The 17,767-nt window shown below is 37.3% G+C and overlaps 1 protein-coding gene across 2 annotated transcripts in view; it reads right to left on the bottom strand.

Annotated features, from left to right (window-relative positions):
* TMEM156 (transmembrane protein 156) overlaps positions 1-17,767 on the bottom strand; it is a 48,083-nt gene that overhangs the window by 19,059 nt on the left and 11,257 nt on the right. Inside the window, exons 2-3 of one of the 2 annotated variants that reach the window (XM_035005128.1) lie at positions 4,151-4,420; positions 2,465-2,725 (exon numbers count right to left, since the gene is read on the bottom strand). In XM_035005128.1, the coding sequence (XP_034861019.1) occupies positions 2,465-2,725; positions 4,151-4,420 (531 nt within the window). Of the gene's footprint in view, positions 1-2,464; positions 2,726-4,150; positions 4,438-17,767 lie in introns of those variants that run through there. The other variant, XM_035005129.1, reaches the window with a different exon arrangement.

The raw sequence follows: 17,767 nt of genomic DNA, 5'->3' as shown, positions 1-17,767 counted from the left end.
GAGGCATATAAAAGGCCAATGCAGATGAATAATCAGAACCCCTTTCTGCACAGACTTTCACTGCAAGGATCAGATCAGGTGCACACATTAATTAAACATACAGTAACCTTAGGTAAAAACTTGTTCATTCAAATAACAGTGAGGCACATGGGAAGGATAGTCCCCATCCAGCAATAGTTTAGCACCATCTCCTTTGCTCCCATAAAGATACAGTGGCCAGTAGACCTAGGAATCAGTGACATAACGGAAGGTGACCTCATCTTGTCCAAGACATAACTGTCTACTGTCTTCCCAAGCCACCCTGTGTACCCTCTTCCTTGTACACAAGACATAGCACTTTCTCAAAGTTAGCAAGATATATAACTTGCTTATACCCTTGGATTATTGCCCTTGTGAGGTGCATCATCTGGGTACCCCTTTCACAGGGACCCACCCCCATGTGCAGATGTACATTATATAGCCATCCAACATTTACTTAGAAAAGAGGCAGAATGCAGAAAAGGTAAAAGTTGACTGGGATGGCAGCACTCAGCCTTCCCAAAATCATCCCATGCTATTCAGCTGCAAACTTGCATTCCTCGCCTCAGCAAATTAAAAGTATGCAGTTCGTTAACTGGAATAGAAGACTTAGAGTGCCAGCAAGAGCCACAGTGGGCCCAATGACCAAGGTGTCATAGGGCACTGATGATCAAGCTATGAAAAGAGAACCAGGCACTCACCAACTTCATATAGCAATAGCAGAATGTGCACAGCTGGGGTCAGGGCAGCCAGAACACCCACCCAAGCACCAGTGCAAATGCAGAAGAGTGTGTGTCCCCACAGCCCATGCTGCCCACCTACCCCCCATCCCGGCAGTCATCTTGGAGAGGAGCAAGGGAGAACAGACAGGAATCTGAAAAAAAAATCTGAAGAGACAATTTAAATTACTGTTCCAGAGTAAATTTACCAGATTGGACTAAATTTACTTTCATCCCCTGGTGGATAGGGCTTTTAAGGGAGATCAAATTAGTCTCTGCCCAGCAGAGTAAAATATAAAGAAATTTTAAAACTTCTATATGTGGCAAATGGATATAATTTTTCTAGAATACAAGACTATATATTTGTGTGTCACAGTGATCTTTCTGAATTATGGGCCCAAGGAAGTTTTAACTACTATTTCACTTTGACTAGCATGTATGGATTTTTTTTCATGACACAAAAAATTCTCTGAAAATCATAGTTATGGAAATGCTTCTTTTTCCTTTATGTTTTAAAAAGCATAAAAAGCACTTAGATGGATGCATGGAAATAAATATGATCTTAATATTTATAATCCAACCCACTTTATCTTCCAGACTTCATCACTGTCACCTTCTCTATGCCATCCTTCCAAAGTCTACCTTCCAGCTCACTCCTGAGCCCGAGGGAATTGACCTCTCTGTTCAGATCTCCTCAGATCCTCTCCCATACCCGACACACACACGCACACCTTGAAATAACCCTTAATTGCAGAGACCGTGGGGCCTTGAAGACTGACTCACAAGAGAAATTCCTTTGAAGCCTTCTATTTTACTGTAAAAATGCATACATATTATTTGGTCGTATTTGCTTGAAATTATAATATTGTTTAAATAATTACCTCTAAAAAAAGTAAAGCTTAAAAAAAAAATTCTAAGGCAACAAGAAAGGTTTCCATGTGTCTGGAAGATCACAAAGCCCAGCAACTGACTCTACCCTTGCACCTGTTACACCAGATGCACATGCTCGATTGTTTCACATTCATCTATTTTTGGGTCCCTAATGCTAGCACATTGGTTGGCATACAGTAGCACGTATTAAGTGGTTATATCATAAAATACTCTTCCAAAATAGACTTTCTAGGTAAAGTGGGGCACACCGCTTAGTAGAAAGGATCAATTGTGGTAATTCCGAAGAGGGTGTCACGGAAGCTAATAAGCTTTAGAAGTAAGATGGATGTGATTTTGATCCTTTGGATGCCTACGGTTCCCTCAGAGCTACCCTGTGACCCAAAGTGCCTCCTCTGCACCCTGCCTATCTCCATGGCTTTATATCAAAAATCCCATTGTATTCAGTCCTGGTTCTCGACTCTAGGAGAAGATACAAGTCAATTCAAAATATGATTTTAATAGCCCATCACAATGATGGATATTATATTTAAAAATAAATTTCACCCTTTAATACCCAGGTGTGGTAGCATTGCTTCAAGCACAGCTAACAGGCATGTCCGAAGTTACTCTGAGGTCTTTCTAGTGTCCCTCAAATCACAACCCACAGATGCCTCCTCTGCTTCTGAGTCCAGCTAGGCCTCAGGAATGAACAGATAAAAGGACTAGCATTCTTTCCAGTCATATTATTGCAACAACAAAATTTTTCAAATATTTAACTTTTAATGAAGTTAATGTGTTAGCCTTTATTTAACTTTGTATCCAATTCTCTTTTTCCTCTAACTTCCTTAAATACTTACTTTTGACATCCATTTCTAGGTGCAAGGAGATATGTGTACAATTATTCAGGTATTCCATAGTCCTACAAGTATGGTTCATAGACTTTTCCTTGGGTGAATCTTCCTCCGTGATGGCTGGCCTTCTCATGTGGGTTTTTAGATTACAAGTAATGTTATATTCTTCCAAGGGATCAGCTATAGGAGCTACAGTGAAGTTAAAATGTTGACAAGGTGAACGAAAATCATTTGCCTTCACTTCCATTGATCCTTTCATGATAAGAACTAGAAAGAGATTAAGAAAATGTTATTTGCAAAATAGTAATACATAGTAAGAAAACACACACCACTCAAAACTAAATACCATCCTTCCTCTACAAAAAAAAAGTCAAAATAAGAAGTTCACTGCACTAAAAATAATGATTAAAGTGCTTACATTTTTTTAAGATTGTGAAACCAGATAATAGTAGGGTTGAAATAGAATCTCAAAGAAATATAGACATTTGTGCGACAGGTTATAATGCTCCAAGCCAGAAATGCCCCCATTATGCCCATTCTGAAGTCCTAGCCAACCAGAGAGGAAGAAGGAGAAGGAGAAGGAGGAGGAGGAAGAGGAGGAGCAGGGTGGGGGGGAAGAAAGAACACAAGGAAGGAAGAAAAAGAATAAAATGATTGCCATTGTTTTAAGCCATTGAGTTTCAAGGTAGTATGTTACACAGACATAACTTATCAAAGCACTGTCCTACATTTCCAGGAGGCAGAGAAATAGCATCTGGAGTTACCAAGCCTTAAAACACTTCCTCGGTCTCTATCACCATAAAGGTATTTCCCCAACTTGCTTTCTGGTGAATTTGACCCAGAACCCTGCAACAACTATAGCACTACTTGAGTAAGAACCCAGAAAAAGATAGGTTTTATACTTCATCCAAAGTCAATGCCAAGAAATCTCATTCCCATTCTGAAAGAATGGGGAAAGACGCCAATATGGAGCGATACAGGAAGCAATCTCACCAAATAGGTATAAATAATAAATTTGATGCTTGGGCCTGAGGCCACTAGTACATTTTCTGACTACAAATGAGTTATTTAATTTCTCAATCATGCAAGTTGATTTGATTTAATTAAATAATATATATTGATCTCAAAATAGATGCAGGATTCAGTTACACATTACACATAATACATAGTTATTCTTTCATTTGTTTATTCATTAAAGAAATATATATTGAGCACCTGATGTCAGGCATTATGTAAGGATCTAGAAATATGGTGAACAAAGACAAAGTCCCCAACATTGAGCAGACATTTAGACAAGTAAAAAGGCAATTCAAATACAGTGGATACATGTTAGGCAGGAGAAGGTACAAATGTGTCAAAGATTTAATGATTTCTTAGAAAATCCAAGTTTGATTTTACTCTTTTAATTTTTAAAAATTCAATACCTTTGAAGAGAGCATGCTAAATATTCTTTTAACCATCAAATGTACATAAATTATGGTGGCATATGATGTATTTTAAAAGTAGATATTTTGTTTTTGATAAAGTAAACCAAGAATAAGCAGTATCCCAAAGCCCTACAAATCACTCATCAAAAGCCACACTTGCTGAGGGTTTTGATACCATTGGATTTTAAATTGGAATATATTATTACTTTTTTAACAGACTAAGGTAGTTTATTCTTGATAAACTTTATTATCACTTTACATTTACCTTTTGATGTTTGTTCCTGAGAAATAAAATCCAGACTTTTTTTGGACTCACAAGCTAAACATGAGGAGCACATTTTCAATTCACTTGTGATGCCTTGGCAAATCCTGGTGACGTTTTGAAAGTTGGAGTGATTTAGAAAGATGCCCATAATAGTCTGAGTTTCTCTTACTGGTTTCAGAAAAGTCACAAAAGAAAAATTTAAAGAGCGGAGTGAATAGTTGAAATTAGGTTGCAAACACACTTCCAGACATGATAGCTCCAATATATTTCCTATAAAGGAAAAAAAAATTATTTACTATTATATTCTGAGGTTTTGTCATTCCAATAAATACACAATAAGCTCTCAGTTTTTCTTAGGTGGATACAGTACATTTCAGTTTGTCAGTGACAAGATTGTTTTTATATGAATTAACAACATCTACTTCATTTAAATATTTCTTTTAAAGATTTATAAACATTCCCTATTAATTTTCGGAGAAGAGAACTAAAGATGTTCTTGGAAACCCTAACATTTTAACCATTCTCTCCTGAGAAAGCTCTAGAGGCCAAAGTTCAACACTAATTTAGCTGGTCTGAAATCTAGATGTTTGCATGACCACCATCCCTTGGAAGGCTCGAGAAGACTCTGTTCCTTGCCCCTCTTCCAACTTTTGCTGGCTGTTGGTATTCCTTGGCTTGTGGCCACATCACTCCAATCTCTGACTTTCTGGTTACATTGCCTTCTCCTCTGTGTCTCTGTCTTCTACTCTTCTGTCTGTGTCATCTCTCTCTGCCTCTCTCTTATAACCATCTTATATAGGACACTTGTGATTGGATTTAGGTTCCACCTGGGTAATGCAGAAGTATTTCCCCATCTCAAGATCCTGAAGTTAACCACACCTGTAGAGACCTTTTTTCCTTGTAAGGTAACATGTACAAGTTCCAGGCTTTAGCACAGGATATCTTTGGTAGCCATCATTCAATCTACCTTTCATCCAAAGATGAAATTTAACTGGATGACATCATAATTTTTACTTTTGTCTGAAGACAAACATCAGGTATAGAAATGATGATACAAAAGGAAGGACACTACATTCAAAATAAAAGATAAGAACACTACATTCAAAATAAAAGATAAGGAACTACAAAATAAAACTACAAAATAAAAAACTACATTCAAAATAAAAGATAAGAACACTACATTCAAAATAAAAGATAAGGACTCTAGTGCTATATCTGTCATCAGGCAAGATACTTGGACAATTTACTTTATCTCTGTAAGTCTTGTTTTCTCATCAGCAAAATAGAAATAGTAACTCTAGATCCTGCTAACCTCATACGGTTATAGTAACATCAAGTGGTATAGTACATATGAGAACACTTTTGAAATGTGTACAAATGTATATTATTTAAAATTCAAACCTGTAGGGATGCCTGGGTGGCTCAGTCAGTTAAGTGACTGACTCGTGGTTTCTGCTCAGGTGGGGGGATCGAGCCCTGCGTTGGGTTCCACACTCAGTGCAGAGTCTGCTTGAAGATTCCCTCCTTCTGCCCCTCCCCCCACTCATGCTCATGCTCTCTGTCAAATAAATAAATAAATCTTTTTAAAAATATTTGAACTGACATTCCCAAGTGAAAATTAATAATTCAAATCCCATACCCTTCATTTAGGGTAGGATTATCTGTGGTTCAATTCATACAAGTAATTAAAGCTCACTCTATAAAAATCAAGAATCCCTATTTAGCAGTAATATCATTTAAGGAATAGGTAACCTTTCTCTCAGGTGTCCCTAGTCTGACAATCATTTGCTAGTATGAGAAAATAACTTACATGCTCAATTGTACCTTTATGTGGCTTTCTTTACCATTTCTTGTGTAATCATATAGGGCAAAATAAGTTTTGTAATTTTTCTAAATAATGTGGAGCACAATGAAAGAATCACTTGAGTTCTTACGATTACTCTTAGTCATAGAACTTAGTTCAATCTTAAGAGAAAACCAGGCAATTGATTGATATTAAAGAATTTTTTATGTGTGGAATTTGTACTTTAATAGTAATTCCATAAGTGTCTCATTGCTGATGATTATATTTTTATTTAATAAAATTAGAGGCTTATTACCAGCCCTCTACATTTGAAGTTGTTTCTGTAATAATTCACATGTGATTTCCAGCGATAAACACATTTCATACTTGAGTTGCTATAAAGGTTTTTTTGGGGAGAAGATGGTATTTTACTCAAACCCACAATTTTATGTCTTAATATATTTATAGATGAAGTTATGATCAAATTATAACTAATTTTTAAAACAACTGTCTTTGGTAATAAAGTCTCAGGAAGGACATAGAAATTTACCATCTGATGGAACTCTATAACCTATGGTTTTTTTATACTACCAAAACACACAAAAACATTTCTTGCCATGTTTCCATTTTACTCACTGGCATTTTTGATCTTACAAAATTTTCCATTTCTTGAACCTGTAATCCTATGATACAACCAAGATCGGGAAATAGAGGGAAATTTTTACTGTCTATATTACAGTCCTCTTATCCAATAAGTGACCATCTAGGCTTTCTAGAATTAATGATATATCCTTTATATTTGACTGTTGGGTCATTTTATGATGGTTTTTAAACCTTAGTTTTAAATAATTCAATTGGAAAGGAAATAAATAGAAGATATATCCTTCCCTGGTATAATTTTAAGAAATAATGAATTCTATTCAATCATTTTTGTTATCAGGTGAGCTATATTCTCATCTCCATAAACAAGGATATGTGAATTTAATTACTGCTATTAATATTGTTGAGAGTCAGACATCTAAATTCTTACTCCCACAGATAGAAATGCATTCCAGAATTATTCCTGTACTATAACTGCAATCTCTCAACATAAGTATATAGAATACTAAATAGAATTAGGAAAATATATTACAGTATAGGACAAATGCTCAAGTCAATCTTTTTTTTTTTTTTAAGAAAACCAGAGAGTAAGACTAAAGAAACATCAACTATCTTTATTTTCTTTTTTAACTTCTGTTATAAAACTTTATCATATATAAGCATATGTAAAATGTTGGTGCCAGTTAAAGAATAATAAAGATAAACACCATGTATCTATTGTGCAAATTAATGATATCAATATTACCAATATTACCAATATCTGCAAGCACCTTATCCCTTCCCATCCCTACATACCCTTTCCCAGAGGTTAACCACCATCATGAATTTTGTGTTTATCACTCCTTTGCTTTATCTTAAAGTCTTTCCAAAATGTATATATTTCTAAATAACATTGTTTCATTTAGCATACTTTAGACATGTATATATATACAGGTAATATACTTTATGTATTCATCTATGACTAGCCTTTTTTAATATGTTTTAGTCATGTTGCTGCATATAGCTATGGTTAATTTAATTGTCTGTGGTATTCTTTTGAATGAATAAACCACAATTTATTCATTCTTCTGACAGTAAACATTTGGGTTGTTTCTATTTTTGCTGTTATGAATAATGCTGCTATGAACCATAGCCCTCATACATTGCTGGTGGGAACGTAAAATAGTGCAACCACTTTGGGAAACAGATTTATATTTCTTATGTGTTAAATATACACTTAGTATATAACCCAATAATTCTTTTTTTTTTTTAAGATTTTATTTATTTATTTGACATAGAGAGAATGAGAGAGACAGAGAGCACATGAGAGGGGGGAGGGTCAGAGGGAGAAGCGGGCTCGATGCGGGACTCGATCCCGGGACTCCAGGATCATGACCTGAGCCGAAGGCAGTCGCTTAACAAACTGAGCCACCCAGGCACCCATAACCCAATAATTCTACTCCTAGGAATTTACACAAGAAAAATCGAAATACCTGTACATGTATTTTCATGGCAGCTTTTTTATTTGTAATAGCCAAGAACTGGAAACAATCCAAAAGCCCAAAACTAGTGAATATTAAAGCAATTCCTGACATATCTATATAACAGAATACTACTCAGCTACAAAAAGCAAGAAAATACTGATCCAAACAACATGTACAAAATGAACCTCAAGTGCATTATGTCAAGGGAAAGAAGCCAGATACAAATGATTACATAGTTCATTATTCCATTTATATGAAATCCTAGAAAATAGAAAAGTATATATATATTTTTAAAGATTTTATTTATTTGACAGAGAGAGACACAGCGAGAGGGGGAACACAAGCAGGGGGAGTGGGAGAGGGAGAAGCAGGCTTCCTGCAGAGTAGGGAGCCTGATGTGGGGCTCGATCCCAGGACCCTGGGATCATGACCTGAGCCGAAGGCAGACGCTTAACGACTGAGCCACCCAGGTGCCCCAGAAAAGTATATTGATAGTGGGAGAAGGGTCCTTATACAGAAGAGAAAGAGGGACCTTTGGGGGTGTTGGAAAATTTTATATCTTGATTGTAGTTATTTAGTTACATTTGTGTAAACATTTGTCAAACTTTGAACTATATACTTAAAATGAGAGTATTTTATTATATGTAAATTTTATCTCAATAAATTGTATTTTTGATAAATGCTACTATGAATATTCATAAACGTATCTGCTAGTACAAAAATACAGAAATTTCTCTAGTATACATACTGAGTAAAATTGCTGGGTATTCAGTATGTGCATCTTTGATTTTTTTTAAAGATTTTATTTATTTATTTGACAGAGAGAGCGAGAGCAGGAACACAAGCAGGGGGAGCGGGAGAGGGAGAAGCAGGCTTCCCGCGGAGCAGGGAGCCCAATGCAGGGCTCGATCCCAGGACCCTGGGATCATGACCTGAGCCGAAGGCAGATGTTTAACGACTGAGCCACCCAGGCGCCCCCATCTTTGATTTTTCAAGAAAATGTCAAATCATTATATGAAGTGATTGTACCAATTAATACTCTTACATGTGATGTATAAAAGTTCCCAATGACATACATCTTGGCCAAGGCTTTTCAAGTTTTGCCAATTCAGTGAGTGTTAAATAGAATCTTATCACGGTTTAAAAATGTATTTTCTTTTTTTTTTTTCTACTTTTCCATTTTTTCTATTAGGTTGTCTTTTTCTTTCATTTTTTTTTAAAGATTTTATTTGATAGTGAGAGAGGGAGAGGCAGCACAGAGGGAGACGGAGAAGCAGACTCCCCGCTGAGCAGAGATCAGATGCGGAGCTCGATCCCAGGGTCCTGAGATCATGACCTGCCGCTTAACCAACTGAGCCACCCAGGCGCCCCTGTTTGTCTTTTTCTTACTACTGTTTAGGAGTTCTTTAATTTTTCTGTTTAAAATTTTAAGAAGTTCTTTATTTTCTTAATTTTTTAAAAAACATTTTATTTATTTATTAGAGAGAGAGAGCACGCCTGTGTGTACAGGAATGGGGAGGGGCAGAGGGAAATGGAAAAGCAGAGAATCTCAACCAGACTCCAGGGCTGAGCACAGAAGCTGACACAGGGCTTGATCAAGCTCACGACACAGATCATGACCTGAGCCCAAACTGAGAGTCAGGCACTTAACCGAGTCACCCAGGTGTCCCGAGAAATTCTTTAATTATTTCATTAAGATATCTTCTCATAGATTATACCTTATCATTCATTTTCTTTATGATCTCTTAGTTAAAAGAAGCTCTTAATTTGAATGCAGCAAAGCTATCAATCATTTCTTTACAATTTGTGCTTTGTGCCTCATTTAAGAAATCTGTCTCCCTTAAAGTTAAAAAGATCTTCTAAAAGTTTTAAAGTTTTGCCTTTTACATTTATGTTCTTTTTTTTTTTTTTTTTTAAGAGAGAGAGAGAACGTGAGTGGTGAGGGGCAGAGGGAGAGAGAGAATCTTTTTTTTTTTTTTATTCTTATGTTAATCCCCATACATTACAACATTAGTTTTAAATGAAGTGTTCCATGATTCATTGCCTGTGCATAACACCCAGTGCTCCATGCAGAACGTGCCCTCCTCAATACCCACCACCAGGCCAACCCGTCCTCCCACCCCCCTCCCCTCTAGAACCCTGCCTGCCCTTCAGAGTCCATCGGAGAGAGAGAATCTTAAGCAGGCTCCACACCCAGCCCAGAGCCCGATACAGGTCTCCATCTCATGACCCTGAGATCATGACCTGAGCCAAAATCAAGAGTCAGATGCTTAACTAACTGACTGGGCCACCCAGAAGCCCCCATGTATGTTCTTCATCTATCCAGAATTGGGTACAGTGTGGGGTAGGCAGCCACATTAATTTTTCCACACGTGATAATCAATTGCACTAGCATTTATTGGGTAGTTTATGTTTTCCTCACTACTTAGAAAGATGCTTCTGCCATATATCAAGTATCCATAGATATATGAGTGTGTTTCTGGGATTTCAATTTTGTTCTATCAGTCCATTTTTCTATCTTGGCAAAGATATTATACTGACTTAATTGCTTTTGCTTTGTAAAAGTCTTTATATCTGATAGGAAAAGTCCCCTCACTTGTTCATCTCCTTTAGGAGTGTCTTAGCTATTCTTGGCCCTTTACTCTTTCCAGTAAATTTTAGAATCAGCTTGTTAAGTTCAGTGAAGAACCTAGTTATGACTCTGACTTGAATCTTGAAATCCCCTGGAGAAGAAAGATAAAATACTGAGTTCCTCCTCCTTCTTTTTTCTTCCTTTCTTTCTCTATCTATATGGGCCTTCTTTGAAATCTTTCAGTGAAATTTCCAAATTCTCTCCATGATGGTCTCATGTATCTTTTGTTAGATTTCCTCCTAGGTACCTTACTTTTTGTTGCTAGTACCAACAGGACCTTTTAAGGAATATGTTTTCAGTTTGTTAGTGATATATGGAAATACAATTAACTTCTGAATATCAATTTTATTCTTTGTCACTTTATAAACTTCCTTATTAACTTTTATTTCTTATAAATCTTTCAGGCTTTCTATGTAGATATGCATAGCAACTGTAAATAATAACAACTTTATTTCTTGATTTCCAATCCTTATACAGTAATTTCTTGTACTTTTTTTTAAGATTTTATTTATTTGAGAGAGAGGAAGAGCATACATGTGTGCAAGCAGAGGGAGAAACAGAGGGGGAGGGAGTGGGAGGGGAAAGAATCGTGAACAGACTTCCCACTGAGTGCAGAGCCTGAAGTGGGGTTTGATCTCACAACCCTGAGATCATGACCTAAGCCAGAACCAAGAGTCAGACACCTAACTGACTGAGCCACCCAGGTGTCCCATTTCTTTTACTTTTCTTATTGCACTGCCAGGACCCCCAGGACCACAATGAATAAACATGTTGAGAGAGCTCATCCTTGCTTGCTCTCAATCTTAAGAATACTTATAGTGTCTCATCACTGAGAATAATATTTCATATAATCATTTTTGGAGGACTTGTGTCACTTTAAGGAAGTTCTCTTCTATTCCTACTTTGCTAAGGGCTTGGATTCACGACCCTGAGATCAAGCACTGAGCTGAAATCAAGAGTTGGACACTTAACTAACTGAGCCACCCAGGTGCCGCCCAAATTTTTTTTATCTGTTTATAAATGAGATTGGCCTGTAAGTTTTTCTTTTTTGTTCCATCTTTGTTAGATTTGGGTACCAAGATAAACTAGCCTTAAAAAATAAATTGGAAAGTATTCCCATTTCTTTTTTTTTTTTTTAAGGATTTTATTTATTTATTTGAAAAGAGAGAGACGAAGATAGCAACAGAGATAGCAACAGAGAGCATGAGCTGGGAAGAAAGAGAGAAGCAGTCTCCCAGGACCCTGGGATCATGACCTGAGCCAAAGGCAGACGCTTAACCGAATGAGCCACCCAGCTGTCTCAATATTCCCCTGTTTCTATCTTCTGAAAAGGTTTATTATAAAATTGCATTTATCTATTTAATCTCTTTCTTGAAAGTTTGGCAGAACATGCATGTAAAATTATTGAAACTTAGTGTTTCTTTCAGGGAATATTAAACTATTGGCTCAATTTCTTTAATTGTTATGCAACTCTTCAGTTTTCCATTTCTTCCTAAGTAGGTTTGGGTAAGTTATATTTTTCTATAAATATGTCCTTAATGTTTTAAATTTATTGACTTAAAGTTATTCATAATAATCTCTTATTACATTTTAAATTTCTACTTTGTCCTTTTCCAGTCCTAACATTACTTACTAGTGCCTGCTCATTTTTCATTTTTTGATTATTCAGTTTTAATAGAATAATGGCCACATCCTAATTCCCAGAACCTGTGAATATGTTACATTACTTGCCAAAGAGAAATTAATGCAGAAGATGGAATGAAGGTAAGCTGGTGCACTTATCTTAAAATAGGGAAATTATCAGGGCGCCTGGGTGGCTCAGTTGGTTAAGTGTCCCACTCTTGATTTCAGCTCAGGTCATGATCTCAGGGTCCTGGGGTCCAGCCCCATGTCGGACTCCACATGGGGAGTCTGCTTAAGGATTCTCTTCCCTTCTCCCTCTGTCCCCCCCTCCTCTCTCTAAAATAAATAAATAAATCTTTAAAAAAAATTTTTTTTAAATAGGGAAATTATCCTAGATTATCCAAGGGCCTAATATAATCACAAATGTGGAAGAGGGAGGCAAAAGAATCTGTGTCAGGTAACACAACGTGACAAAGACTCAACAGGCCATTGCTGGCTTTGAAGATGGAAGGAAGACAAATTGGGGCATGCAGGCAGCTTCCAGAAGCTGGAAAAGACAACAAAATGGATTCTCACCTACTGCTTCTGAAGGGAATGCTATTTTTGTACAGCATTTTAGCTCTATCTTGTTTTATCATTGACACACAATCGAGTAGTTATTTTGTTTTATGCAGTTAATCTTTTCAAGATTTATTTAGATAAATCCACATGCTTATAATTATTAAGGGTCTTTTCCCTGACATTTCTTGCATCTCTGGCCTCCCTTCTAAGATCATCGTTTTTCTCCTGAAGTTAATTCTCTATAAATTCCTTCACTGAAAATCTGCTGATTGTAAACTCTCTGTTTTCACTCATGCAAAAATGTACAACTCATCAATTCCAGCTTGACATTAATTTTACCTCTGTACTTTGCAGACATTATTCCACTGGCCTCTGAATTTCATTGTTTCTTTCAAGAAATGAGCTGCCAGGCTAATTCTTGTTCCTTTGAAGACAATCAGTCTTTATCTATGGCTATTTTTAAGAGCTCTTTAGTTTTCATGTTCTATGGAATTTTGTATTTATTCTCTTTGGGACTTGTTAGGTTTCCTGAATCTGAGGATTCAAACATTGCCTTTTCCCCATTCTATCTCTTCTCTCCTTTGGTAGCTTTAGTTAGAGATCTCTCCCCTTGTTCTCTATGTCTCTTAACCTCTGTTTCATATTTTCTCTTTCTCTGGCTCTCTGTGCTGTATTCTCTTTAATTTATTCAGATCTATATTCCTATTCATTAATTCACTATTCAATTGTGTCTGATTCATTTATTCCATTCCTTGTGTTTCTACTTCATGTTATTATATTTTCATAATTAGAATTTTGAGTTGATTCTTTTTCAAATCTACCTGATTACATTTTTTTAAAAGATTTTATTTATTTATTTGACAAAGAGAGGGGGAGAGAGCACAAGTGGGGGGTAGGGGGACAGCAGGCAGAGGGAAAGGGAGAAGTAGGCTCCCAGCTGAGCAGGGTGCCCAATGCAGGGCTCAACCCCAGGACCCTGGGATCATGACCTAAGCCAAAGGCAGACACTTAACCGACTGAGCCATCCAGGTGCCCCTATGTGATTATATTTTTTAAACTAAATTAAATTTAATTAAGTTTAATTTAATTTTAAATTCCAGTATAGTTAACATACAGTGTTATATTAGTTTCAGGTATATAATACAGTGATCCATAAATCTGCCTGATTATTTTTAATAGTCTTGTTTCTTACTCATACTTTTTGATACCATTTTTATTGAAACAAACTAAATACTTACTTTATATTATATATCTCATAACCCCAATCTGGATTCTTTAAAGATCTGATTCTGCTTTTTTGTCTCTGTTGACTCTTGTCTATTAAGTCTTCATGTTTTATGATTTTTGATAGCAGCTCATGTTCCTTAGAATTTTGTTTGGGAAATTATTTGAGATCTAATTTGAAGATGTTTTCCTCCAGAGAGGATTGGTGTTTACCTCTGCTTAGTGTCTAATAGCACATTATCTCAAAACCACTTTAAATTAAATTTCTTGGTGTGGTTAAAAAAAAAAAGGAACCCTTATATACTGTTGGTATGTGAATTAGTCTATCCCCTGTGAAGGATCCTCAAAAATTAAAAATAGACCATATCATTCAACAATTCCACTTCTGGGTAGATATCCAAAGGAAATGAAAACAGGAGCTCACAGAGATATCTGCATTCCCATGTTTATCACAGTATTATTCACAATAGCCAAGATATGGAAACAACCCAAGTGCCCATCAATGGGTGAATGAATAAAGAAGATGTGTTACATATACAATGGAATATTATTTACTTATGAGAAAGGAGAATATCCTGCTATTTGTAACAACATGAATGCACTTGAGCACATTATACTAAGTGAGATAAGATAGACAGAGAAAGACAATTACTGTATGATATCATTTATATGTGAAATCTAAAAAAGTCCAATGGAAGAAAGGGAAGATGATGGCAGAGTAGGAGGACTCTAGGCTTGTCTCATCCCATGAACACAACTAGATAACTATCAAATCATCCTATTACCCCAGAAATCAACCTGAAGCCTGACAGAACAAACTCCACAACTAAAGGGAGAGAAGAGGCAGAGACATGGCTTAGGGGAGAAATGGATCACGGGTGCTATGGAGGGGAAGAAGCCATGGTCATAGAGAAGGGCAAGAGAGAGAGAGAGAGGCACACAGGGGAATGTACAAGGAGAATGATTCCCCAAAGTGCTGGGCTTGGAAAATGAGAGGAGCTGAATTCCGTGAGTTCTTGCAACCAGGAGGGCTTAAAGCCTGGATTTTGAAAGGTCAGTAGGCTTGGCTGAGACAGAACCTGGAGGACACTGCCCTGCTCCTGGAGAGAAGGCAGGCAAACAACCTGGGGGTGGGGGGAGCAGATGGCATGGAAATAGCAGTCTGAAGAGCACCTGAGGCACACAGTGGGAAGATTATTTGCTCTTCTCAGAGCATGTCCCTGAGAGGCAGTGCTCATGAAGACTCCTCTCAGGGAACAAAGGAGCTGGCTGGGGCAATTTCCCTTCCCCGCCCCTCAGGATAGACACAGAGCCACCAGCAGGAGGCAGTGCAGCACTGACACTAGCTGCCTAACTTGCTGACACCAAGCCCCACACACCTGCTCTCCAGCTAGGCTGCCCTTCTCAGTCAAGCTTGCCTCAGTCCCAGCTCAGCAAGCCCCTCACTGAGAAGACCAGCACAAACTCCTACTCACACCACATCTCCTGACCTGAGAGTTCTGCAGGGTCTCAGTCCTGGTGGAAGTGATATCAGGTCTCATTTCACAAGCAGATCAGAGCACACCTAGTTAAAATTTGCCACATTCAGGCCAAGGACCAAACATTTGACACAGCAGGCAAGGAGAGCCTCTGCAGATGACTAGCCTGCAGAATAGAGCAACTGAAACACAATAGCAGGGCACATGCAGTGCACATCAGAGACATTCCCTGAAGGATCAAGCCCTGGACACTACATGACCTCTTCTTCATATAGCCATTACTTCCAGGAGCAGGAAACATACTGGCTTTTAAAACACACAGAAGGCAGAAACTTAGACAAAATGCCAAGACAGAGGAATTTATCCCAAATGAAAACAAGATAAGGCCACAGCCAGAGAACTAAGTGAAACAGATATAAGTAACATGCCTGATGGAGAATTTATTTATTTTTTATTTTTTTAATTTATTTTTTTAAAGATTTTATTTATTCATTTGCGAGAGAGACAGAGAGAGAACAAGCAGGGGGAGAGGCAGAGAGAGAGGGAGAAGCAGACTCCCTGCTGAGCAAGGAGCCCGATGTGGGACTCGATCCCAGGACCCTGGGATCATGACCTGAGCCAAAGGCAGACGCTTAACCATCTGAGCCACCCAGGCGCCCCATGATGGACAATTTAAAGCAACAATCCTAAGTATATTCACTGGGCTTGAGAAAAAAAATAGAAGACATCAGTAAGACCCTTACCACAGAGATAAAAGAGTTAAGAAAGAATCAATCAGAGATGAAGAGTGCAATAAACAAGATTGGAAACAGGCTTGATGCAATGAACAGCAGGCTGGAGGAGGCAGAGGAATGAATTAGTGACCTAGAAGCAAAACAGTGGAAAGTAATGGAGCTAAACAAAAGAGAAAAAGAATTGTGCAACACGAGAATAGACTTAGGGAACTCAGTGACTCCATCAAACATAATAACATTCATATTATAGGAGTCGCAAAAGAAAAAGAGAGAGAAAAGGGGGCAGAAAACTTATTGGAGAAAATAATAGCTGAAAACTTTCCTAATCTGGGGAAGGAAACAGACATCCAGATCCAGGGGCACAGAGAAATCCCATCAAAATCAAAAAAAGGGGGGTGCCTGGGTGATTTAGTTGATTAAGCAAGCATCTGCCTTTGGCTCAGGTCATGATCTCAGGGTCCTGGGATTGAGCCCTGTGAGTCTGCTTTCCCTCTCCCACTGACCCCTCCCCACCCCCACTTGTGCATGGTCTCTCTCTCTCTCTCTCAAACCAATAAATAAAATCTTTTTTAAAAAACAAAAAAAGCAGGCCAACGCCAAGACATATTATAATTAAATTTGCAAAATATAGTGATAAAGAAACAATCTTTAAAGCAGCAAGACAGAAGGAGTCCTTAATTTACAAGAGAAGACCCATAAGGCTAGCTGGAGATTTCTCAACAGAAACTTGGCAAGCCAGAAGAGAGGGACATGATATACTCAAAGTGCTGAATGGGAAAAACCTGCAACCAAGAATACTCTATCCAGCAAAGCTATCATTCAGAATAAAAAGGAGAGATAGAGAGTTTCCCAGACAGAAAAAAACTAAAGGGGTTTGTGACCACTAAACCAGCCCTGCAAGAAATATTGAAGAGGACTCTTTGAGTACAAAGGAGAGCCCAAAAATGACAAGAAAAGATCAGAGAAAATCTCCAGAATCAACCACAAAACAAGTAATAAAATGGCAATAAATACATATCTATCAATAATTACTTTGAATGTAAATGGACTAAATGCTCCAATCAAAAGACATACGGTGTCAGAATGGATAAAAAAAAAAGCAAGACCAGGGAGGGGGGTGAGGGGATGGGTTAGCCCGGTGCTGGGTATTCAGGAGGGCATGTGTTGCATGGAGAACTGGGTGTTATACACCAACAATGAATCATGGAACACTACATCAAAAAACTAAAAAAAAAAAAAAAGTATAAGGTATATCTCTGTATTACTTCTTATAATTCTGTGTGAATCTAAAATTATCTCAAAATAACAATTTCAATTAAAAAAATATATATGATCAAGGGGGGTAAAAATTCTATGGGATGCTTTATTCAGGCAGTTTTTTTTAAAAGCCCAAAATAAGATGTATGGACACCATATGTGTCATTGATTAAACATTCTGGTAGAATTAAAAATTAAAAAAAAAAAACAAGACCCATCTATATGCTGCCTACAAGAGACTCATTTTAGAACTAAAGACACC

The sequence above is a fragment of the Mirounga leonina genome, unplaced genomic scaffold, assembly GCF_011800145.1.
Source record: "Mirounga leonina isolate KUSES-001 unplaced genomic scaffold, KU_Mleo_1.0 Mir_129, whole genome shotgun sequence".
NCBI lineage: Eukaryota > Metazoa > Chordata > Mammalia > Carnivora > Phocidae > Mirounga > Mirounga leonina.
This window is presented reverse-complemented; position numbering and strand designations above follow the sequence as displayed.